Source organism: Argentina silus (assembly GCF_951799395.1).
Source record: "Argentina silus genome assembly, chromosome: 1".
NCBI lineage: Eukaryota > Metazoa > Chordata > Actinopteri > Argentiniformes > Argentinidae > Argentina > Argentina silus.
In genome coordinates, this window is record NC_139655.1 from 3,725,676 (window position 1) to 3,751,422 (window position 25,747).

The window sequence follows — 25,747 nt, forward strand, 5'->3', positions numbered from 1 at the left end:
TGACTAATGTAGGCATGATAGTTAACTTATCCCTTACTAAACATTTGTAGAATACAAGCCTGCTGAACCAGAAGAAGAAGCTGGAGGGCGACACATCCCAGCTTCAGGGTGAAGTGGAGGAGGCTGTGCAAGAGTGCAGAAATGCTGAGGAGAAGGCCAAGAAGGCCATTACTGATGCTGCCATGATGGCAGAGGAGCTGAAGAAAGAGCAAGACACCAGTGCTCACCTGGAGCGCATGAAGAAGAACATGGAGCAGACCATCAAGGACCTGCAGCACCGTCTGGATGAAGCAGAGCAAATCGCCATGAAAGGTGGCAAGAAGCAGGTCCAGAAACTGGAGTCCAGGGTGGGTGTATCCAGCTAAACAACCTTCTTTTTGTATCTTTTTAAATAGTACTGATATTTATTCCTAAATTATTTTTTAATTATTTTAAATTGAAACCCCCCCTGCATCTATCATCTTTTCCAGGTGAGGGAGCTAGAGACTGAGGTGGAAATGGAGCAGAAGAAGAGCAGTGATTCTATAAAAGGAGTCCGCAAATATGAGAGGCGCATCAAAGAGCTCACCTATCAGGTACGTTAACTTACTATCATTTGACAATGCATTATGAACATAACTATAAATCAAATCGTTTCTTTTTTGTGGGCAGACTGAGGAGGACCGTAAGAATTTGAGCCGTCTGCAGGACCTGGTGGATAAACTGCAGCTGAAGGTCAAATCCTTCAAGAGAACATCAGAGGAGTTTGTAAGTATAAATAAGCAAACATGTAAACAATGCATTACCAACTCTGTGATTATTGTGCTTACTAAAGATCATGTTCAATATTTTTCTCAGGAGGAACAGTCCAATTCAAGTCTGGGCAAGTTCCGCAAGATGCAGCATGAGCTGGATGAGGCAGAGGAGAGGGCTGATATTGCTGAGTCCCAGGTCAACAAGCTGAGAGCCAAGAGCCGTGATACCAGCTCCAAGGTCAGTGAAATAGCAAATCATAGATTCATCATAGACTGAGTGCACAGCATAATGAGAGCTTGAAGATTGAATCGGTTCTGAATATTATAACTTTTTCATAGTCTTTATCCAATCTTTATATACACCAAGAGCCATAATGGCAGCTACAAAGTCAGGTCAGATGCCCAATTGTTCTACACCATACTGTATATTACAAATGCCAGTTGAGGTGCTCCAATGTTTATTTCATATAGAGAACATACAGTAGAGTATGTGTGGTAGGTTGAATACATTTAAAAATAAGAAACAAAATGGTTACTCCATGGTTCCTACTCTTTCAAAGAATCGAGTGCTAAATCATTATAAATACAATCCTCCTAATAGTATATTTCAAATAATTATTCAGATGCAAAGGTTTTGGCATGAAGCCTTACTCAGCATTTGATGGCAAATGTGTCCATATCTGAATAAATTTGTGTGTATTTTAATCTACTCATTCTCTCTGTCACAGAAAGGACATGATGAAGAGTGAAGCCTCACATGGACCTTTCTGAAAATCTCTTGATTGTAGTAATGTAGTTGTTCCTTTATTCTCTGTATAACAGGATAAAGAATAAAGTTCATTCAAATAACACCTTTGTGTGTTGCGTGTGTCCTGTATCCAACGGGTCTATTATGTCTGGGAGTAACATCAGAGTAACATTTGATTATGCTGTAATGTGGTACGCTGAAGGAGCACTTCTGTTCTGCTACAGTACGTCCCATGCTACATCAAAATGTATTATTTGTTGATATACAGTGACTTCGGAAAGTATTCAGACCCCTTCACTTTTTCCTCATTTTGTTGTGTTATAGACTCAATTTAAAATGGATTAAATTAAAAGAATTTGCCATCAATCCACACACAATACCCCAGAATAACAAAGTGAAAACATGTTTTTTGAAATTTCAGTGAATTTATTAAAATTTAAATACAGAAATACCTCATGTACATAAGTATTCAGACCCTTTGCAATGACTCTCTTAAAATGATGCAAACATGTCATCAACAGATCACTCAATAAGCTGAATTGAGTCCATCTTAATGCAAGGATAATAGTTCATGTAACTTTGGAATTAATATCTTTGTTTTTATAGGGCCTCTGATTTGCATTTCACCTAAACACCACACTATCCCTTTAAAGTTTGTGTTGCGCTAGAGAGCAATTGCCATGACCTGCCACTTACACTTTGGAAAATACTTTTGTAGGCTGGCGATCTGCCACAATCTAGTCAATATCTAAGTACCTCACAAGCTGTCCACCCAAATCAAAGAGAGGCACTCAGCAAGAATTTCACAGGGTTATGTTTGTGCTCAAAGACAACGGGTAGGTCACAATGTAGTATACACAGGACAGAGTTAAGGTTACACCTCGTTAGCCAGAAACTTGAGTGGCAGCAACAGTTACACATAGTTTAAATATAGGTCTTAAGGTCAAAATTCTCAGTTTTAGGATTCATGTAGTCTGATTCTCTTTGAACATATATATTATATTATAATTCAATCACATCCTTTTTATATTCTCACTTTTATGTGTGTCTTTATGTATCTAATTAAAACATTAATGTATGTGCACAGGCCTATTCATTTTGTCTGGCTAATTTTGTATTGTTAGGGTTTTAAATCATACATAATACATTTGGATCACATGCACTGTTTGTAGCAGGTAGGATGTCTAACATGGCAACAATTTGACCCCAAACACCTTTATAAAGACAAAAATAGCAAAATAATTGGGGACAGTGATACCTGTATACTCCAGGTAACTAAACTTTTACAAAGGACCTTCCCTAGCACTCTAAGCCTAATCAAATAACTTAAACAGCAATAAATAATTCTTCTTCTTGATTTTTTATTTAAATATTTATATTTATGTGTGCTGGTGGCAGTGAGGTAAAATAATAAATAATAAGTTGATGCAGTACAAATAATGTCTGTACTGCATCTTCAGGATCATGTTGGGGTAATATGACCGTAGGGGGTAGGAATGACTGATCTTCTGTCTCTGTTCTCTTGACTAGTTTTTATCAGTTTCATATTGGGGGCTCTATTAATGGTTTTCATTTTCTTTTAGATAATTTGGGAATTACTGTACATTAAAAAAGGCTAAATTGGGGGAGTTCATTGGACTTCATTTGTTTTTACTGATACTACATACTACCAGTTAGCGGATGGTGGCAGTGGCTGGATAAGTAGAACCAAAGTGTGTCTGTCCTCCAAGAAAGCAAATATGCGATTTCGTAATTTAAACTAATTTAACAAAACTATCAAATTGAGTAACACAGTTAAGATTACAGGTGAATACTGTACGCCTGCTTAAAAAGCTTTTAAAATACTTTACAGGAAGAAGTCACTTCTTGAGATGTTGTTAAAAGAAAAAAGTGGTGTGGCAACTATTAACCCTGACCTACATCTCAACCTGTTGCTTGGTAGTTAAACCTCCTGGCCTCAAATTCAGCATCCACTCTCCCAAGCACTCACCTTGTTCCAGCTGCTTCTCAATTTTTACAATCATTAATTTGTTAAAGCTTTGGCTAGCAATACACTCTTATAGCCAAGAAGCCCTTGGTAAGGGTAGAGATGGTCACAGCATGGCTGGGGGAGCATTGGAGATGATGGCCTGGAGACAAAAGATGATAAGAGTTTGGGTCAAGTTTGAGTCCACTTGTACTAGTACATCAAATTACCACTGCAATGAAAGTGTAAAGACAGCTGGGAAACTATTTGCCCCACACAAATGTCTTAAGGGAGATTACACTCCTCACCTTGTCTGACACTTTCCCTGATGCACAAATTATACCGTGGCAGCAATCTTTACACAGGAGATTTCTGAGGAACAGCGAGCGCATGGAGGTCACTTATGTGTTTGGCCGTGGCCGAGGCGAGAAACAAAGCGCACGTTACAGTAGTCTTTATAGGCTGGACCGGGCGGAGGCCAGTGGCTGTCCCAGGCGTGATTGAATTGGGTTTCAGCAAATAGGGATGCAAGGACTGCATATCTCATCTCCCGAATCTCCTTCAGTGAACCGGGGGTTACATACAGTACATAACCCAACGTTTTAGAGGTGCACACCTCTAGCGAGTGTGCATGTTCATACGACTATGTCCTGAAATGCTGGTTCAAACCGCCCATTCAAAATGTGTCATTCAGTACACCAATGAATTGCTAACATCCTCCTCTTGGCTAGGCTAGGGAGCAATGGAGGTTGCCTGGCAAAATCCGTCTGTCTTACAGGAGAATGGGTTAATTTGTTAATGTGTTCAAATAAATCAATAAATCAATAAACAATTGCTCCAACAGTAGTCCCCACTCCCCATTCCATCCAGTACAGGGAGGGTCATGTAGCCCCATCAATAGTGTTGACTGCAAGAGGACACAAGACAGCTGAGAATGGGATCCTACACACTGTCGTTAATTAAGGAACCTCAAGGCTGGACCGAGAACAAAGGTGTGAAGTTGTTAGAGTCAGAGGGTCTACTACAGTATGTGCCTTGAACAAGTGTTAATTGAGAGGAACTCCAGCTATAATGATCACCATATCACCTTGCTCACTGCTTGACACCTTTCTTGATGATACTCTGGCAAATATCTTGACCATGAACAGAGTGACACTACAAGACCTGATGGCCCTTGACAGCCTGACACATTTCATTCAACCAAATGGAGAGTTGTGGCTATAGGTGTCTTTGGTTTATACTTAGTAACAGAATCTGATCTTTACTTAACCGCCTCGATATCTTAGAGATAAGAAAACTAAATACGCAACAGGATATCTAAGCCTATTTTCTACCTGTTTTCTTTGAAATACAAAGTGGTAAATCTGGCAGGTTGGAAAAGTTTTATGAACTCCCTCTTAAAAGCCCACCATGAGTTGCCTGAGGGAGGTGACACGTATTCCCCCCCCATGCGTGGCCTGAATGTATTTGTTTATGTGCACTTGAGACATTTTCAAACAGGCAGCAGCTGCCACAACTGATCCTTCACAAAATCAGATAGTGAGGTCTGGACCTTGAGGTACGTCAAAGGGCCTCAGTCAGTAGAAGGAACCAGTTCCACAGGTTTATCTTTGGAAACAACGCCACGTAGATGGGGCACCGGTCAGTGCTTATTGTCGACTATACTCTTAAGATAAGAACCTTGCATTGGTGGTGCGGAAAAGAGAGCCATGGCAGTTTTCTATACGGTGAGGACTCTATCTTGCAATTACTTCATACTTGGCAACAGAACTTTTTATTATTAATTTTGATCTTATCACACATGTTTGGTGATACAATTATTGATTCAAAAAATTTACCTTAAAGGGGCAATCTGTACTCAATGATTATGAATGAATATATATACAGTAGACAAAGATTCTTGAAGAATATAACTTATAAATGTGTCATGAGCTTAATTCAACTGTTACCACATCAGAACTCAGAATTTGGAAAGGTAAATGTTGGAGCCTTATTCTCTTACTTTAGTGACACAATACATGTTCATGTTTTTGCCCCATTAGTGTGAATAAATATGGACTCATTGAATACAAATATGAATTATGGTTTGTGTATGGTTTATGAAATCATGTTTTTGTGTTTATAATACGTTTTGGTTTCCTTAAGCAACATAGACAGCCCAACTAATATGAGAACCATGATCTCAAAGCTACCATAAAAGCTGATAGAGAAATAGAGAGGGTTGGCTTGTGATCTACAGGAGAAAATGGAAGAAGATCCAGGTTTGTGGATTTGGTCACGTTTGATGATTGCCAAGCCAGGATAGCCTCACATCCTGCATTTGGGATCCTGAGGGGAAACCCCCCACCGTAGCAGTGAGGGGAGGTTCAGGACCTGTGAGTAGGCCAAGCATTCTGAAAGAGGGGAAAAGTGTTTTTGGTTTTGCCACCAGTGCCACCTGTTCTAGAAGTGAAGAGCTGGGTTGGCAAGTCCTCTATCGTGACCCTTAAGCAATATCTGTTCTGTCAGGGAGAACACAGTCTAGATGCCTGTACAGAACTGAACAAGAAGCCACCATGAGACTCATGAGAAACTGGACGACTTTCTTAAGACTAAGGAAGTCTGCTTTGGTTGTCTGACACCTGGACACATGAGCAAATATCAAATAGCACATATTAATCAGATTTCATGCTGAAATTGGTTTGTTGATTGGAACTAATGTGCTTCAGGCCATGGAGCCACGGATGGTTATAGACAGCCAAGGAGATGGCCCATATTGAGATGGCCCATATTGCTTTATTGTTCTATTTTGTAAATTTGTTTTTGCTATTTTGTTAATATTTTGCTATTTTGTAAATTTTGGTTATATATTGTTTTTTTTATGTCCCATGTACCAACATCACCAAGTCAATTTCCTGTATGTGCAAATGTACTTGGCCTAATAAAAGAATTCTGATTCTGATTCTGATTCTGATTCTGATTCTGATTCTGATTCATACGCTGTGAAAACCACTCTGGGCTTCATTGTTAATGGGCTTCTTAAAAAGGTGCAATGTCTCCATCTAGGGGTAGTCTTGTGTAAAAACTCACAGCATCTCTGTTGTACGGCTGGAGGACCTGCTTCAGCAACAGGTCAAGCTCGACTTCCCAGAGTTACACCAGGAGCAGCAGCTTGACATGTGAACAGAGGATCAACTCTTAATGGAGTGTGTCTCTCACTCAGCCAAGTCTGTACACAACCACAACAGTATAGGCCTACCACTGAGGAGTGAGGATGGTGAATTTCCCAAAAACCTTAAGTCCCAAACAATTTTAGAAGTCCATGACTCCTGTTACCCATTACCTACTCTCAGCCTTCACCTCTGTTGATGTTATCTCTATTAGTAATCTTGTAACTAGCATGCAGCCCAAAACCTGCAACCTCGACCCTATGTCCAAAGGGATTGTTAAAGCCATGCTTTGCCCACTCATTGATACTATTGTTCGACTCCTGTTGTGTCCCCACCATGCTAAAAACTGTCTCTGTTACTCCTGTTCTAAAAAAGCCTGGACTTGAACCTGATGTGCTGATCAACTACAGACCCATATCTAACACCCCTTTCTGTCGAAGGTCACGGAGAGAGAGTGGTGTTCTTACAACTACACAGTCACCTCACAAACCACAACCCCGTTCCAATCTGGCTTTAGGAAACACCGCAGTACTAGTGGTACAGGCCTAGTCAGGGTGATCAACGACCTACTACTGGTGAAATAATGTAATGGTTTTTGAATGCCTACCACTTATGAGAGCTACACATAACATGTTCCGCCGTAGATTGATGACCCATCTCTTCAGGCTACGTTTTAACTGTCCCTGTCACGCCTGAGGGTTCTGTCTGGTGACTCTGGCGCCCCCCTCTGGCCACACGGGTCAGGGCCTCCCAATCTGCCGGGATTGACCCTCATCCGCTTCACCTGTGTGTTCTGTCCCCTGTTGCTATTTAGCCTGTGTGTTCCCTCTTGTCCCTGTCCGAGATTCTCTCCGTTTGTCTGCAAGTACCAGTCTGTCTGTTCGTTAGCCTTGTCAGTATCGCCTATCCCTGTATTCCCCGTTTAGATTATCTACCGCTTGTTAAGTGTGTACTTTTGTTACGGAGCTTGTTTTCTCCACCTTTATTTTATCATTGGTCCCAGTGTTTGTTTGTTCCCGTGTCCCTACCCGTCCTTATTAAAAATACCTGTTCTCATACACTTCGCGCTGTGGTCTGAGTATCTCTCCGCGTTTGGGTCCACCACACCACCTCTCAGCCCTAACAGTCCCTCCTAAAGACCTCTTCATCCCCACTACCCCTGTGCAAGTTTCTCTCCTATAAATAAAATAATAATAATAAATATTCCTTTCTTCTAGCATTGTGACTGCCAATAGCCCTTGGTCCTAGCATAAATTAAGTTTTCTTATGATGACTGATGGATAGATGAATCACTTAGTCAAATGTATTTGTTGTAAGTCAATTTGGATAAAGGCAGCTGCTAAATGCCGTAAATGTACATAACATGTTCAATGTACTACATCATATGATGGCCTTGAAAAAAATCTGAAAGTGAAGCTACTGTATAATGCTTAATCAATAATCATTTTATTCTTCAGTCAGTCATTTCCTTTGACCTGCCCAAGTGGATTGCAGGTGTAAATAAAGTTGATCAATTCTACATTCATACTGTACAATTTAAACAGGGAAAATGTTGTTACAAAAATGTTTTAAAAAAAGACACTAAAATGTTTGTATTGGCTTTATACCAACTTACTTTCATGTTTATTTTAGTGAAATCTACTGAAAAAAGGAACAATTTATTTGCAGAGCTACTAACCTAAGTGGCTAGATTTTATTCTATCTTTAAAAAAGCAGGGCTTCAATTTGTTAGAAATCTGCCACCTCTGGCCACCGCAGAGAAATTCAGTTCAAAATTCCGAACAACATCATCCTCCTTTATAATAATACTGTAGCGAACGGCGGGGCAGAGCAGCTTGCCTTAAGCGGGTATCGAACTCGCAACCTTCCGCTTACAAACCACAACACCAAGAGAGTTAACTCACTTGGCGGAGCTGCTAACGGGCCTTACACAGGGTCGTTACAATACAAACCCCTGAAATGGACTTGCGGTATCGGACATTAGATATTGTGTTGCGCTTACGATTCGAAGAGGCAGCCATCAGAGAATGGCGTAATCGGTGACTCCACTCCCCTAATACACCTCTGGCAGTAACAACATGTTTATATGCAAACAAGTGTCGTAGGGTGCTTTTAACCTCATAGTAATTGTTTGAATTCAAACTGAATCCAAACCAATAGAGCACAAAAAGCTTCACTGTTCCAATACGGACGGCAATGTAGATGTTTTAAATCTCCATCCCTCTCAGCCGGACATGATTTTCTTTTATCTATCATGAAGAGTGAAGCTCTCAAGAACCTCTCTGGCCACCTTTTCTCACTTCACAGTGGAGACAATCGAATTTGCCTCATCTGCAGGAGAATAAAGTGAATTATGTAAATGAACAATGAAAGAACATTCAATGTGTCTTTCTTTTGTGACAATATGTTTGACTGCCCGGTGCTGTTAGTCAACAATCACACATTGCAGACCTTCCGGAACAGACATTATGGGTGAAGGGGAGAGAATTGGAAGTGATCATTCCGCAATCATCTCCCAGTCAAAGGTTGAAACAATTGGCCCACAGGCCCATAATGTGTATTTGACACAGTATGCAGTCCACTAGATGGCGTTCTCTCTTTGTGTGAAGTGTCTCAATGGTGAAGTGCAATTCGGTGAAAACAAACAAACAATAAATTGTTACCAGGGAGAAGACTACATACTGTATAATACTAGGAATCAATAGAAACTGAAACCACAGTCCAAAACAGTCTTATTTGGCCAGATGGAATATAAATATTAACATGGGGTTTCAACGGGGAAACAGGTGGCTGTGGTTATTTCACTCGTTACCACCAACACAGACTGCCAATACGTTTGTGTTTGGACTTGGGTCCGTTATGTTCTGGCTGAAAAAACAGCCTACAGTCAACACTTTAGCCAAAAACAGCCTACAGTCAACACTTTAGCCAAAAACAGCCTACAGTCAACACTTTAGCCAACATGTGGTGTTAAGAACAAGTGACACAAATCCTGTAGCGTCTCTTTAAGTGCCTCTAAAACGATATGTATTGTTTTTCGTAAAATTGCCTCCCTGTCAACGTCCCTGTTAATGTCCCTGTCTGACATTATTGCACAATGTTAGTGCACACCTGACATTATTTGCACTAGCACAATTGTCACTTTGTTTTATTACTCGTATTGTTGACTTGTTGATTGCTGCTGACTGTTGTTGAGTGAGGAGCAAGATCCCAAGCATTTGATTTGATTTGAACATGACATTATTGACAGACGGGTGTATTTAAACAACAGACGTCGAAAAGGTGTCCTTTCATAAGGTCTGTGGGATTTTCAATAGAGGGAAAAGTAGTACCAGCACAGACATCTTCTCAGTTTAACTTCTTGATTAATATGTAATTCTGTTTCTGTCCTAATATTTATCATGGAACCGGTGTCTGTCCATCCACATTTCCCTCTTCCAGCTGATCCCGCCACTGATCAAAATCAGTCAACTAGCTCATAAACATCGATAGCCTATTGCTCATAGTGGCTTTATTTCCGAAAGGGGGTGATTAAATAATCAATGAAGAAGCAAGTACAATATCTTAAACATTTTTCATTTATTTCATGTTTAATTATCACATCACTAATTAACAAGGAACCACAATGAACACTTCTTTCAAACCAAAAATAATGAAAAACTAAAAAAACAAAAACAAAATAAATTCTGTAAATGACAAATTCTGCAAATGACATACCTAACACATCCCATTGGTTTCTGCATGCTCCTAAGTGGGTGTTTTTCTAGTAGTACACTTGCACGTTTGATGTGCACACTAGTGGTAGAAGCAGATCTATGGAGCTCCTTGATGAGTTACAGGGGAGCTCTTGTTACACAAGCCAAGCCTGACAGCTACTGTTAGTCTTAACACAAGGGTGTGTTAGGGGCAGACGTCTCTGACACTACAGGGCAGTGTGTGTGTGTGTGTGTGTGTGTGCCTTGTCTGTGTGTGTGTGTGTGTGTGTGTGTGTGTCTGTGTGTGTGTGTGTGTGTTCGTTCTGTGAGTGGCAAGGGGCAACAATATTCCCAAATGACACTCCGACTTCCGAACAGGGTGCCCTGCTCCACAATGGCATGTCACACAGTGCAATTCATACACGTCTCTCTCTTCCTCCATGTTAATGTTTTCAAATCAATGTGAGGACACTACATCCTGTGTCAATGTCAATATAATAACCGAAGGTCTTCCTGCAAATGACAGTATTTTAATTCCTTAAGACTAGGGCCATGGGGATGGGCAAAGGCTACACGAGTTACAAAAACTCTTGGTCACGATTTGCGAAAGAAAACTGTTAACGATGGACAGAAATCCCCAAACTGGACCCAGCCACACTCTGCCTCCCATGCATGTTATCTCTCCCACACTCCCCATAACCACAACCACCATGGACAGTTGCTACGAGCTAGACAGGATAAGTACGTATATAAAAGTGTTGCGTCTTTAGTAGGCTACTTTATATATCTCAAGAACATTCATTCACTTCATCAGCCCTTTTTCTTAGGAAAAAGGTGGACTTGACCAGTAATAATAATAATAATAATAATAATAATAATAATAATAACAATAATTGTAATAATAATAATAATTAAAATGACACTAATTTCCATTAAAACCGTTTAAGGTACATGGACACTAAAGCTATACTTAACATCCTTACGATGAACCCCATTTCTTTAGTTTTTTCCATTATTGTTTATTTTAATTTTTGTGGTGATACAGAATGTGTAAACAGTCAAATATACATTTATATACGACTGTGTGCGATCTCACAGAGTGAGAGTAGGAGGTAAAGATTGGGGGTGAAGGTGATGTTAAAAGTGGCTGTGGACAGGCACAAGGAGAAATTTAGTCAGATGAGGGCCGTGGCACCAGAAGCGATTTTATGGTCCAAAGGGACCAGCTGCTACTCTTACAACACTCAATGCTGCACTACAAAACCATTCAAATATCAATATCTACAAACCTCTCCAATTTCATAATAACAACAACTTGTCCCCAACAATAAAGGTTATTGGCCTTATTCATAATTCCATACATCTAAATAGACTGTGATTACTTCATGACATATAAAATTAAAAACAAAAACATTACCTTCTTGGCAATTCACTTGAACAATATTTCATGGACTTCTTAAGAGCAAATGGGAGACCATTGGAATATTGTTCAGTGTTCTATCTATCAGAGAATGTGAAAAGATCCTTCATTTTAGTAGTTCAAGGGCCCTTTGCTGCATTGCTAATATCCAGGGATATATCAACCTTTTGTCAAATGCATCTCAATCACAGTGAGCCATCTTTGATATATTCAAGCTTTAATGTGCTTTTTGATAGTTTCCATATCTCTGATTCAAGAAAGAGGGCATTTAAATGTCAATTGCTTTTGCTTGGAGTGTTTGTGGTACTGTTGATATATCTTTTCTTTGGAAATTAGGGGGGTACCTAAAAGCATCATTGCTAATCAACAGTCATCAATGTCTGTAGAAATGTCATAATTTGGGCTACAAAACATAAGTAAACATGATGAGTCTACAACTAAATTATATAAAATACCAAACTGCAGTAATAAAAAAAGAAAGAAAAAGAAAAATGGCTGCCCCCAATGTTCTTCCTGCCCACTGTATTTTCAAAACAGAGCAACAATAAGGAAAGATAAACCATTTACTAGGATCGGCCGAAGGATAAAGATACTGAATCACAACACTGCAAGTCATAATGCACAGGGCATGCTCTGGGCATGGTATTACCTGGCCATGCTCTAAGAAGGCAATTGGAGGCAATACATTGCTACAAGTAAAATAAGCCACATTGAATGTTCCACTGCCAATACCCTGACGAAACAAGTACTGTAAGTTGTACAGTATGTCCTTCAGCAGAACCTCCTACAATGTTAACTGCCAAATAACACGTTACCTCAACCCTAAAAAAAAAAAACACACACACCTGTAATGGGACAACATCCAGGACTAGTCACAAATACAATTTGATTTAGATCCTCATAAAACTACAGCGACACCAGGCGGCTTCATTTTAAACAATGACATTCTCTTGGTCTGTGTCTCTCCGGACAGGGGCCCATCAGCCTGAGTCACATCCTAGTTTCAGGTAAGCAGGAAAGGAGGCACGTACCAGACACACAGCTCCACCAACCTCCAATACACATACTGTGCCCATTAATCACTCATTCATCTTCACCAAATTCCTAAGCTTCTTAAATGCATCACCCTCTTTTCATTTCCTCAACCCATTCACTACGCCTCAGTGTTTACGTCTCTGCGTTCATCCTTCTCTGTCTGTCTTAATCTTCCTCTCAACATACTTGACACCTTCATCCATTTTAAAGCCCAGAATGGCGTTGCGTCCTCCTGACTGTGTGTGCCATTGTTTGAAAAAACATGTGCGTGTGTATTCAAGAGGATATCTTTAGTCCTATCTGCAAAAATACCATCCACTGTATTGCTTATACAAGAAAAATAAGTGAAAGAAAACAACGAGAAAAAACCTTAAACCAAAACCAAGGAGAACAAGAGCCAACAAAACACCACAGCTCATTGTTACATTATTCACTCACACACGTCATCACAAACACAGAGATTAAAGAGAGTTAAATAGCCTACTGTTCAAACGGTCTACTAGGTTTTTTTTCTTTAAACGTTTTATTTGTGAGTGCTTTTATGGTGGGCAGTGAAGAAGGAGGGTTCTGGATACTTGGGCATGAGAGCGAGAGTAGGTGGAGATGTGGCAGTGAGTGAGTGAGTGAGTGAGTATGCCAGTGGGTTAAGTTGGTGAACAGAGAATAGTCAATGGTTAACGTGAACACACGACAGCCCCATATGGTCACAATTAAAGGGGTGCTACACATAGTACTCTGCATACATAAGCCACAGGGTGAGTCCAGGAGGGTATCCCACGGCAGGGGTGTCCGTGTTGGGCGAACAAGGTGTGTGCAGGACAGGTGTTGCCTGGTGGATTACTCTCTCACTAAAACAACACTGGTAAATACTGTAATACTGGATCAGACTGACATCTCTATGCTGCGTGTCAGTGCCAAGTCATGCTCTTGGAGAGGAGAGGTGACACGGAAAAGGAGGGAGGATCTCATGACGCAGCCCATCATCCCTCACACAACACAACACATTAACAGGTCAGAAGATTCTAACTAAAACCAGGATCTCAAGAACCTCCCCCCCACCCCCCCCCAAAAAACAGATCAACACTCCCAGAGAACCAAGAGTAATCATGGCAACCCTCCATTCCCCATTCCACTGTAACCCTACCCTGCCCGAAGCTAAGTCTATGTACAAATGTCAGCTCAGCTAATGGGAACACGAGACAGCAGAAGTACAGGGGCAGCGTAATAGAGAATGATACACAATGAGGTCGTAGGAAGGAGGGATGTTTTAAGATTGATGGTGGGATGGCGGAGGGGGGGGGGGGGTGAGGTCATGATCTGAGTCCTGCTAGCGCGCCGTTGACCCCCTGCCCCGGTGAGGGGAGGAGGGAGGGGGCCGGGGGGCAGTGGAGGCAGCTGGCGCACGCCAGGGAGTCGTTGAGGGAGATGCTGCGTTGTGGATGTGGGGGGCTGTCGCCCAGGTCTGGCCAGGTGATGATGTCGGCGCCATGGTCCGTGCGAGAGCAGGCATTCTCTCTGAAGTTTAGCTTGAAAGACTCAATCTATAGCAGGAAAAGGTGGGGAAAAAAAATAAAGGAAAGAGCAGAGAGAGCAAGAGGGAGAGAGGGGGAAGACCGGGGAGATGTTGGGGGGATTGAGATGAAGGGAGTAGAAGGATAGGACAAAGCAGAATTAGATGCCTGCAAAATAAGAAGTCACAGATGACGAGGTGGTCAGAGACTTTGGACTGCACAAACACGATCAATTCTTTACAAAATATTACAAAAAACACAGTGAGTCACAAAGATACTTTTATGGAGATGGGGCCTGTCGATTTTCACAGAAAATTCCATGCTTTGATCTGGAGCTGCAACATCTTATACAGTATTACTCAAGAGTCTTCCTGACCAGACATTGAACCCTAATTTTGCCAGAATGTTCTGCAAGACCGCCCCGTCCCCCCACAACATGAGTTGGAGGGCTTTTGCAGAATTTACAATACAGCTTTTGTTGACCAAATGCGACAGATCCCACTGACTTCCAGTCAAAAAGAAACACGGCCTTGTCTGCATAGCGTCAAATTTCACCCGGAATAAGAAGGGACAGAGCTGGGTCTCTTACTTCACTTATCCCTCTCTGGTAGGGGGCTGAGGAGGAGGAGGAGAACGGGGAGGAAGGCCTGGGGGGGGTCGAGGTGGAGCAGGGGACAGATCTGGGTGGAGCGGGGGCACACTTACTTGTCTCTGGGATGCGTGAGTCTAGACCCTGGGGGTCCCGGAGGCCCTCACTCCCGCAGGGGGCAGCCTCCTTCAGCCCATTCTCCTGGGCGAGGGTCCCTGCCTGCCCTGGCTCTGAGGCTTGGGCAGGGGTTGGGGACAGGGCTGAGGCTGGGGCTCCACTGGAGGGAGCCCCATTCCCATCTGCTGTCTCCTGGGTCCCCTCAGCCTAGAAACACATAGCAGGGTGTCAATTGGGGCAATGGAATGAAAAAAAGAGGCTGATTTGTGTGTTGGATAGCGGGTGACAAAAACACAAAAATAACTCAAACAAACATGGCAAGTGCTGAATATGTTTAGAGAAATAAATGGTGTAATAAATCATAATAAGCAAAAGGTAGGGACACTAGTGCCCCAATAGAAGGAATGCATTTAACGATGACAAAACTGAGGAGAAGCAGGACTGTAGAGGCTACACTGTATCTTCTATGAACTTTACAGAAGTATCTGTATATCAATAACTATAACATTTTGATGAGCATACAGTATACAGTACTACACATTCGACAACATGGAACCCTGGATTTTAACACTACTTTTTAATTCAAATGAACCGCGTGCAACTGAGGTATGAAGAGCAGCAAAACAAATATGATGCTGGCACTGAGGATGCACATGCAGTGTGTATGTGCTGCCACTTTAAGTAACAGGTAAGCAGAAATATACACAATGATAACTGTTCTATGTGTCTCAGGAATCTCAAAAGTGTGTGGGTGTGTGTGTGTGTGTGTGCAGAATATCACTATACAGTACCAGTCAAAAGTTTGGACACACCTTCTCATTCAATGTTTTTTCTTTATTTTTATTATTTTCTACATTGTAGATTAATATTGAAGACATCAAAACTATGAAGGAACACGTATGGAATTAAGTGTTAAACAAACCAGAATATGTTTTTATATTTGAGATTCTTCAAAGTAGCCACCTTTTGCTTTGATGACAGCTTTGCACACTCTTGACAAGGTGTGTCCAAACTTTTGACTGGTACTGTATGTGAGTGCACAATACGCATGCGTACAGTATTGACTGTGCATTGTGTATAGTGTATGGTGTACGCAAACAGCGTGCGAGTTCATTCCTAATGCCAAAGGAGATGAGTGAAACAGCCATGGAGATGGTCATGTGACACAGATGGACTGCCATAGGCTGAGGGGACAGGTGACATCACACTAGATCAGCCTAGCTTGTGCTTGGCGTTTCCCCACTCTTATCCCCCCTCGTTTTGGTATGACGGTGTCGGCACTTTGGTCTTCCTCCAAACACGCACCAGTGGTCTTCATCCTCCTCGCTCCCCTCCCCTACCCTCCCCTCCCCTCACACACGTCCTCTCACATCTCAGTCTGTGTCCTACTCCACCACCTCACCGCCCCCCCCCCCCCCCCCCCCGCCCCATCTCTCACCCACAGGCTTTACCTTCCACACAACCTCTCTCTTCTCCCTCCACCTTCCACCCTCCCCATTTCCTCCCCGTGTCTCGGCTGTGTCTCTTAGACTCTGCCTCGCCGCGTCTCTTCGAGCTGAGAATAGAGCTGCTGTGGCACAGCCATGCCTGCAGCTCCAGTCTACCCACATCGCCAAGGGGGGAGAGAGGGGGAGGAGGGAGGTGAGTCTTGTAGTATTGTCAACACCCTTTAGTGTTGTTGTGAATGCCAGCAAGAGAACACAATCATAGAGGAACAAAACAAATGTTTTTACTCTATTTCCTCTCTCTTTCTCACTCGCTCCATCTGTATTTGTCTTCATCTCTCGTAAGCTATACACACAGCTACAGACACACACACGCGCACACACACACACACACACACACACACACACACACGCACACACACACACACGCACACACACACAAAATGATGGGAGTGATACTTAGGATAAAATCCTTGTAGGTAGCGGTGTCCATCTGACAAATATCCAAGATGGCTTAGTTTGAAACCCACCTCACAGATTGGCCGCCTCTCGTACCATCAAAATGACCCAGAGATTATTTGCATGATCCCCATGAAAATGTGGCTTTACAGGTTATTTGTTAAAATTACAACAAGTCACTACAAATAACTTGAGATGGTGTGTGCACAGAAAAGTGTAATATTAAAACACGACCTACTCACTCTGTGACAAAAAAAAAAACAGCAATTAAAAAACCCCAGCGGTAATTCAAAAGATTTTGTTCAGCTTACAGCTTGTGTGAACGAGACCGTGTGTTGCTGTATGTACTGTGATGTATGGTTGCCTGTAATGTATGAGGGCCCTTTGTCTGGTTTCCTCACCTTGAAGTTGCCGCCACCGGGCTCGTGACTCAGGTTGTCCATTGAGCCAATTTTAGACTGAGCCTTATCCTTGAAGTTAACTTTATGGGACTCTATCTTCACTTCGCCGCCCCCTGGAAGACATACAGAGTCAGTGTAACAGCATACACACAAGTCCCTGGAATTCCCTGGATCATTTGAAAATGATACAGTACAGAGAGTGGACAGGACCACACAGCCCAGAAGAAACTTACCGGGCTTGTGCTTGATGTTGGTCTTTGAGCCACACTTTGCTGTCACTTTGCTCAAGTCCACCTTTTTGGTAAGTATCTGAACCTGCAAACAAACATCAAATAAGATCCAGTTACGTACAATGAGGAGCCAACGAATGTCAAGGAGACATCCTTCTGGCCATGTAAGATTCAACCTATAATCCGGCTTTGTCATCAACTCTGCTCTTAGAACAGCTGCCAGTGAACTCATATACTGTGGCGAACCTTCGTGCAATGTATACCCTGCATAGAGTAGCAATACGAGCACAACAGAATCAAGAAGCAAGCCTGTGGAGAACCAGTCAGAGCTCGGTGTCTGTGCAGGTCAGAGGTCACACGAGGAAAGCTGGCGTTTGATTGGTGTTTAGTGAGTTAGAGACGGAGACAGAGACAGGGAGAGTCTAAAGCCAGGGACAGTTGCAGGTGTAGTATGGAGGAGGGCTGGGCTTGCTAACATTTTGTCCAAAACCACGTCACACAACCGCGTCTGCTACCCAGGCCCAAACAACAAAGAGACACAGTGAATTTGAGGGATAAGTATTTCGAAGGTGTTCAGTGGTGTTGCTTGGTGGGAGCAATAGTTTTAAGCAATGACCGTGGCAGGTCCAACGGGAGAAGTGCACGGCGCTCAGCTAGACTATTACCGAGATCAGGAGCTATATTTTACTATATTTCTATCAGGAGCTATATTTTACTATATTTCTATCAGGAGCTATATTTTACAAGTTCTCTCCTGCTAATAAAATAAATGTAAAAAAAATAAAATCATAAAAAAAATAGTTTTGCCTACTGGCATTATGACTGCCTATGGCCCCTGGTGTGAGCATTGATTACTTTGTCTTATGATGACTGTTGGATAGATGATTCACTTACTTAGACAAATGTATTTGTTGTAAGTCGCTTTGGATAAAGGCGTGTGCTAAATGCCATAAATGTAAATGTAAATATTTTATATTTTATATTCAATGAAGGGATCTGAAGAGATTCCGATCATTTCAGACCAGGTCAGTCTGCCTCAGGCCTGTTACAGCGGAGGAATGACAGATGGCTGATCTGTAGCGGTGACCCACTGGCGGTGATGTGCGTTGTGTTCAGGCCATTCAAGCTTAGCCGCGGTCCGGTACTTACGTTCCCTCCACCAGGAACGTGCTTGATATTGTCCTTGGAACCCAAGCGTGAGGTGACGTGGCTGAAGTCCAGCTTTTTGGAGACTATCTGAACCTACGAACACAGCATAGCAGCAGAGAGGAGAGGGGGGGTCACCGTGAGGGTAAGGGTTAGGGGTGACGGAGGGGGGAGATATACGGGTAGACAGAGAAAAGCAGACGCTTCTAAAAGCCACACAAAGATCCATACCCTGTACACACACACACACACACACACATGCACGTCACACATGAACACCTGTCCCTTCTCGTAGCCCTCCCACTCATAGACAAAATCACAATCATACCATGACAGTTTGGCATTAGTAATGTGGACCCCCAAACACCACACAGGCAGGTACTGTAAAAGACCAACCCCTTGGTTTCAGACAGGGAATAACAAACATTCAGACAGGCCAGACACCAGACATTTTAGTTGTTAAAAACAACACAGCTCCGTCTTGTAGTGACAGATAATCGAAGGAAACAAACACATCCTCACTCACTCTGTCTCTCATTTATACACACATACACACATTGGCAGTCGGAGGCTAAAGCTCAGAGCCTTGACAGCCATTGGAGTCCAGTGGGTATCATTATCCTGTAGTAATTAGGGAGATTGAGAGCTTAATTCCAGAAAGCAACAGACCATAACTCAGAGTGCCTGTGCCTCTGGGTCCCCTGTCTACAGCCCAGACTTACAAATGCATTGTACAATGACGTATAACAGACCCCCAGTAACCACCTTGCCTCAGGGCCAGCCAAGTTGATCACTTCGGTTGAAGGCCAGAGCCAATTGGAACACCGTGCCAAAGGAATGATTTTATTGTTATTGCGTTGCTATTGTGGAATATAAACTCATCTAACTGGACTCCTGGCTCTCTAGGTCTGGCTGCAATCTTGCACAGTCAGTTCGGGAGAAAATATACAGCAGTAGCATTGCTGCTATATGTGTTAGTTAGCTCTGTGTTCTATCACGGCTGTGAGCTTCCAATCTGTCCAATTTGAGTTTAATCATCTCACCGATTGTTCTTTTTCCCTGACTGACCATATGCTGTACTTTCACACTAACTAGCTGGAGGTGATATGAAGGATCAAACTAGCGTTCCTTGAAGTTCTTCAAGTCAAACATTAAATCAAGATTCAAGTTGTAAAACAAAGAAAAATCCAAACCGTATGACTGTAAACCCATGATCCACAGTCAGTCAAGTCTTCATGTCTCTCCATCCATGAACAAACCATAGAGCTACTGTATAGAAGTTTGTCAAACTAGTCCTTCTATCGTACATTATCGACATACAGTATGTTTGCCAGTCATTCAGTGCAGTGAACGGGGGGCGATCGTGAGCGAACGTGTTTGTGTGTGTAATGAATGAAATGTAGTCATAAAGATTTGTGAATCTGTGATGATCATCTTTACAGAAGAAGACAATAATGAGATATAAAGACAGAGAAAAAAGGTAGAGAAAGACAAAGAAGGAAAGAAAGAAAGAAAGAGAGAGAGAGAGAGACAGTGAGCGAGAGAGAGAGACAGAGAGCGAGAGAGAGAGAGACAGCGAGAGAGAGAGAGAGAGAGAGACAGTGAGAGAGAGAGAGAGAGAGAGAGAGAGACAGAGAGCGAGAGAGAGAGAGACAGAGAGAGAGAGAGAGAGAGAAACAGAGAGAGAGAGAGCAGAACGAACTGAGCGAACTGCCCTCTCCCTTCTGTGCACTGGACTAGTCAGCAACAACCAGAGACGGACGACCGACTGCGAGAGAGGGGGGAGGGAGAGAGAGAGAGAGAGAGAGAGAATTTCCAAATGGGAGCGATGGAGGGTGAACTCACTTTGCCCTGGCTGGTCTCTTTGGACGATGAGCCTTGGCCCAGAGAGTTCCTGCTCTGAGACACAGAGACCTGGGGAGACAAGACCCACCCTGGGTCAATACACCACACAGAGAAATGGACGGGAGGGGTGAGGGAGCAATTCTGAGCATGAGGGGTTGCAGTCCTCCATCTCGCTACCAAAACAGCAGAGCTGCGTTTATTTCACACGGGCGGCGAGAAACTGGACACACACACATGCTTCATCAGTTACTTTGCGCATGCATTTCAGGGTTCTCTCTTCAACATGTGGCACCATGTTTCCTGCATATGAAAGCCAGGTCTAGGGTTTGGTGGTATTCTTCTATCATACTGGCACGAGACAGCATAGGGACAGCAGGCTGTCTAATAAGAACATTTAAGGTCCAGTCAGGTAAAGGAGAGGGGGGGACTATTTTTTAAATTATTTTTATTGATCTTTTTTTCATGAAAAAAAAAGAGGTAGGAGGTTGCAGAGGAGTATGACGAAGACGAAGTGAGATGGACGGATAAATGCAAGATGATAAATGGTGTGAAGGTTGCTGAAGGTTAACTGGGGTGAACTGGGAAGCGTCTGGGTAACTGGTAAGGCTTGCAGAGGGTGAGAGGGAAGACAAGCCGGAGTGGACTAGAAGGAGAGGTTAGGAGCGGGCAGTCATTGTAGGCATGGTGTGTTAACAGGAGCTTCTGTATAAAGCTAGACAACCTGTTAGACAGGGGGGGGGCAAAGCTGTTGGACTGCAAATACTGTCAGGTAAAACACAGTGTCATTCACTACAGGATACCACAACAACACTGTCAAGCAAGAATACACACCTGTGAAACAGAACACTTAGTTTACTTACTAAATGATCTGAAGTAATCTATTATCCCATACTGTGCTACTCAACTAAAACAATCCCAAAACCATATACAGTAAGCATTACACTTTTTGAATGTGGCCAATGGGCACCCCCTTTTTTATAAACAATAAAAATACACCCGGCCACACACGACAGCACAACACACCCCACCACCCCCACACTCCCTCCCCTCATGGTCGCACACTCAGACACCCTACCTTTCCCCCTCCGGGTTGGTGCTTCATGTTGTCCGTGGAGCCGATCTTGGAGCGCACGTTGCGGATGTCTGGCGCGGGGGCCGTGCTAGGACGAGAGGTGGTCCGTGTGGTGGTGGTGGTGGCGGCGGTGGCGCTGCCGGAGGTGGTGGTAATGGAGCTGACACGAGGGGCGCGGGGCACCGCGGGCTTCTTCTCTGCGGCTGTGGTGGCGGAGGTGGAGGAGGGGGTGGCTGGTTTGGGGGTGCTGGTGCGGGCGCGGGCGGTGCCGCTGGCACTGGCGCCGGCGCCAGAGGTGCTGGCTGTGGTGACGGAGCTCCGGGTGGTGCTGGTCCTGGGCCGGGTGGAGTCGGCTGGAATGGTGAGATTGGCACATTGATACCAGTACATTTACATTTATGGCATTTAGCAAACGCCTTTATCCAAAGCGACTTACAACAATACATTTGTTTAAGTAAGTGAATCATCTATGCAACAGTCATCATAAGACAAAGTAATCAATGCTCACACCAGGGGCCATAGGCAGTAGTAATGCCAGTAGGGTATTTTTATTTATTTATTATTATTATTTTTTTTAAATTTATTTTATTAGCAGGAGAGAACTTGTACAGGGGGGGTAGCGGGGGTGAAGAGGTCTCTAGGATTGGGGTTAGGGTTAGTATAGGGGGGGTAGTGAGGGTGAAGCAGTCTTTAGGAGGGACTATTAAGGTGTAGCCTGAAGAGATGGGTTTTCAATCTACGGCGGAAGATCGGACGTTTTATGACTGCCATTTATGACTACCATAGTGTGTGTGTGTGTGTGTGTGTATGTGTGTGTGTGTGTGTGTGTGTGTGTGTGTGTGTGTGTGTGTATATATATATGTGTGTGTGTGTGTGTATATATGTGTGTGTGTGTATGTGTGTGTGTATATATGTGTGTGTGTGTGTGTGTTCAGAATAAAACTTGCACAAAATAGCATCTGACAGCATGACAAATAGATAGCTTTGTCGAATTTCTGATTCATCAGAGCTTCGCTTACTGACATTGCATGATGAACTACATTTGCCCTGCCGTAAACATTAAATCCCCTCAATCCATCCTGAAAGAGTCTTATCCCTGAGTATAAAGACATGCTAGGGTTCAGGAAATCATCGCATTCTTCCATCCATGGAGAGTGCCTCTGCCTGCATTTCTGAAACGCTATAATATGTTGCCTCTGAATCAGCAGGGGTGGTTCTCCCCTGTCAACAGCAGAGGACTGTAATCCTCAGAGTGCAGTGTTGAGGATTTGACTCCGAAGGGCTTTTAGAAATACATATTTTCCCTCGTCGTCATAACATTTCTGTCGTGGTTCGGTTCCGTCTCTGTGTTACTGCATGACACAATGCCACTCCTCCTCATCACGGTTCCCGTCTGACCAACCGTCCCTAAACGCTAAACTGGAGTGACTGAGTCTGGAGTACCTTTCAGAGAGGGAGAGCAGAAGGGAGAGGAATGGAGAGGAAGAGGGGAATACCTGTTGCTGTCTTCAGAGTGCCGGGCTTCTTCTCCTCTCCTGGCTTGCTGTCTGTCTTTGATACTGAAGGCAGAAGAGATCGACATTCATTTTAAAATCAAGGGGTGACACACATTTTGTGTGGATGTATGTTTTTGTGTTTGTGTGTGTGTGTGTGCGTGTGCATGTGCGTGTGTGAGAGTGTGTGTGTGTGTGTGTGTGAAGCAGAGACAGTCACACCCCAGGAATGAATGTACGATGAGTCAACAGTAGCTCAAGCTAATTGAGTTTGTTGTCACACACACACACACACACACACACACACACACACACACACACACACACACACACACACACACACACACACACACACTATAAGCTGTGTATGAGAGAGACAGACGTGCCCTCACCCAGAGGGCGTCTGGTTGTGGTTGAGCTGGCGGCAGGGCGGGTGGAGAGGGGCGTGCGGGTCGTTGCCGCTGGTTTACTGGTTGCCGTGGTAGCAGTGCCATTCTTGGGAGCAGGGGCTCGAGCCGGAGGGGCAGTGCTGACCTTTGGAACTAGGGGGCGCTTCTCCGTGGTGGTCTGAGAGAGGAAGAAAAGGACTGTCAGAGATGGACTGTGAAGAGAGGGGGAGGACAGAAGAGTCTCATTAACAACCAAAAGAAAGTGGAGATGGGAGGAGCAAATAATGGACTGTTGGTAGCAAAGATGTCAATCAAATTAAAAGTGTGGCGGAACCACCCACTAAGGAAATACATGCTACAGATGTAGAACAAACGTGTAAAATGTAAATTACATTTCTGGGGACTATCCATGATATCTCTGCCTCTACCATCTGGCTAGCTTGTTTCCAGAACAGGACATTCAAGGACCAGGTGCATTGTCAGGTGCATTCCCATGAAGCACTGCTCTCATAGCAACAGAGCGGGCCATGCTAAACTGTGACTTTGTGGGCTGTTTGATCTACCAGTGATAAAGTCCTGAAGTTCCTGTAGTTACACAGGACACCGCTAGAGGGCAGTAGCAGATCATCCCTGCCAGCCTGGTGCATGTGTGAAACCAGCTGTGAGGGAGCAACACAAATGACCCCACATTACATTGGAGTGCATGGTTACGGTTCGCATGGTTACGGTTTGGATTAGAGAGTAATTAAGGTTAGGATGATCTTCTACCGTAATCAGTTTCTATCACAGACAATCGTGTTGGGCTGAGAATCGTGTCTTTTGCTCTGGAGTTGTTCTAAGTGGCGTAAATGGAAAGTACTGCTCTTGGGAACCTGGGATATTAATCGACAGCTGTGTGTTTCTGATTTCCCTGGATGAATGAATACACGGGATGCATGGATGAATGAATACACTGCCTGAGGAAAGCCTCACTTGGAAAACCACTTTGTTTCCCTCCTCTTTCTTCTCATTCATACCGTCTTTCTTGAATTCAATCGTACTGCGTGTCCCTATCTCTCATCCTGCCCCTTTTGATCTCGCCGTCAGTAGTGTGCTATATAAAACTGCGGTGTAAGGCAGAGTTAGAGATGGCTGACTGGGTTGTCATCTCCCGCTCTGAGGGCTGAAGGTGAGAGACTCAGGTGTGTCATTGTCAGTGTCTGTGAATCCTTGGGTAGGTTATGGTTGGTCATGGACCTCTGTAGTAAATACCAGGGGCAGAGTGGTGAATAATGCCTCCCAGAGGCCACTTCTCTCCCTCCCTCCCTCCCTACCCTCCTCCTCTCGTCTGTACTACTCTCCTTTACTTTTCCCTCCTCCTCCTCTCCTCTTCATTCTCCTCCTCACTCCTCCCCTACCCTACCCTCCCCTCCCCTCCCCTCCTCTCCTCTCCTCTCCTCTCCTCTCCTCTCCTCTCCTCTCCTCTCCCCTCTCCTCTCCTTCTCCTTCTCCTCTGGTCCTTCCTCTTCTACCTTTGTTTTATGAATCCTGCACTAAGTAATCCTGAGAAATACCACCCAGCACCATACACAGAGGCACCACCTAGACACACATAGGAGTTATGGATTGACAAAACATCAAGAGGCGAACTACACTGAGGTCAGTGCTGGTGGCTGGGTTGTGAGGGACCATGGAGGACATTAGAGGGGGGGTTAGGGGGCACTCACCTTGGGCTTGACCTCACGTGGTGCGGTGGCGGAGGAGGGGGGGCGGCTGGCTGCGGTGGAGGGCCTCTTAGGGACAGTGGTGGGGGTGGGAGCCTTGGGGACAGGGTTTTTTTTGCTGAGGGTGGCTGAGGTGGAGGTGGATGACGGGGTGGGGCGTTTGGGGGCAGGAGTGCCGGCTAATGCAGAGCCGGCTGACGCAGAGCTTAGCCGTGGTTTGGCGGCACTCGGTTTGGTTGCCCCAGCAACGGGCTTCACAGTGGAATGGCGCGCCAGACAAATAAATGGAGAGCAAAAGAAAGAATGACAGCGAGAAAGAAAAAATACAAAAAATATGATACAGAAAAAAATATAACAGCAGCAGGATAATGCATCAACACAGCATTAATCATAAAAACACATGATAACAGCAGCAGGATAATGCATCAAAGCAGCATTAATCATAAATAACTGAATTAGGATTTATTTAACTGCGAGTTCCCTACAAAAACAAATGCTAAATTAAGTTATACCAACTCAGAATCAGCACTAAAGCAACATCCTCTTATAATTTGTATATTACTGATAATGTTATTACTGATATTAATGAACAAATTAGAG

At 43.7% G+C, this 25,747-nt stretch overlaps 1 protein-coding gene and 1 pseudogene across 2 annotated transcripts in view; one reads left to right on the plus strand and one right to left on the minus strand.

Annotated features, from left to right (window-relative positions):
- The window catches only part of LOC310805626 (myosin-7-like), a 34,362-nt pseudogene extending 32,826 nt beyond the window's left edge, over positions 1 to 1,536 (plus strand). Inside the window, exons 33-37 of the transcript XR_014555078.1 lie at positions 51 to 347; positions 471 to 575; positions 652 to 747; positions 838 to 972; positions 1,463 to 1,536. The product of XR_014555078.1 is annotated as a myosin-7-like (transcript). The remainder of the gene's footprint in view (positions 1 to 50; positions 348 to 470; positions 576 to 651; positions 748 to 837; positions 973 to 1,462) is intronic.
- Positions 1,537 to 10,168: 8,632 nt separating this feature from the next.
- Positions 10,169 to 25,747, minus strand: part of LOC310813309 (uncharacterized protein) — a 73,662-nt gene continuing 58,083 nt past the window's right edge. Inside the window, exons 9-17 of the mRNA XM_083682213.1 lie at positions 25,151 to 25,399; positions 23,448 to 23,622; positions 23,059 to 23,121; positions 21,566 to 21,915; positions 20,491 to 20,559; positions 17,503 to 17,584; positions 17,270 to 17,382; positions 14,964 to 15,171; positions 10,169 to 14,426 (exon numbers count right to left, since the gene is read on the minus strand). Coding sequence (XP_083538339.1) covers positions 14,419 to 14,426; positions 14,964 to 15,171; positions 17,270 to 17,382; positions 17,503 to 17,584; positions 20,491 to 20,559; positions 21,566 to 21,915; positions 23,059 to 23,121; positions 23,448 to 23,622; positions 25,151 to 25,399 — 1,317 coding nt within the window. The 3' untranslated portion in view covers positions 10,169 to 14,418. The remainder of the gene's footprint in view (positions 14,427 to 14,963; positions 15,172 to 17,269; positions 17,383 to 17,502; positions 17,585 to 20,490; positions 20,560 to 21,565; positions 21,916 to 23,058; positions 23,122 to 23,447; positions 23,623 to 25,150; positions 25,400 to 25,747) is intronic.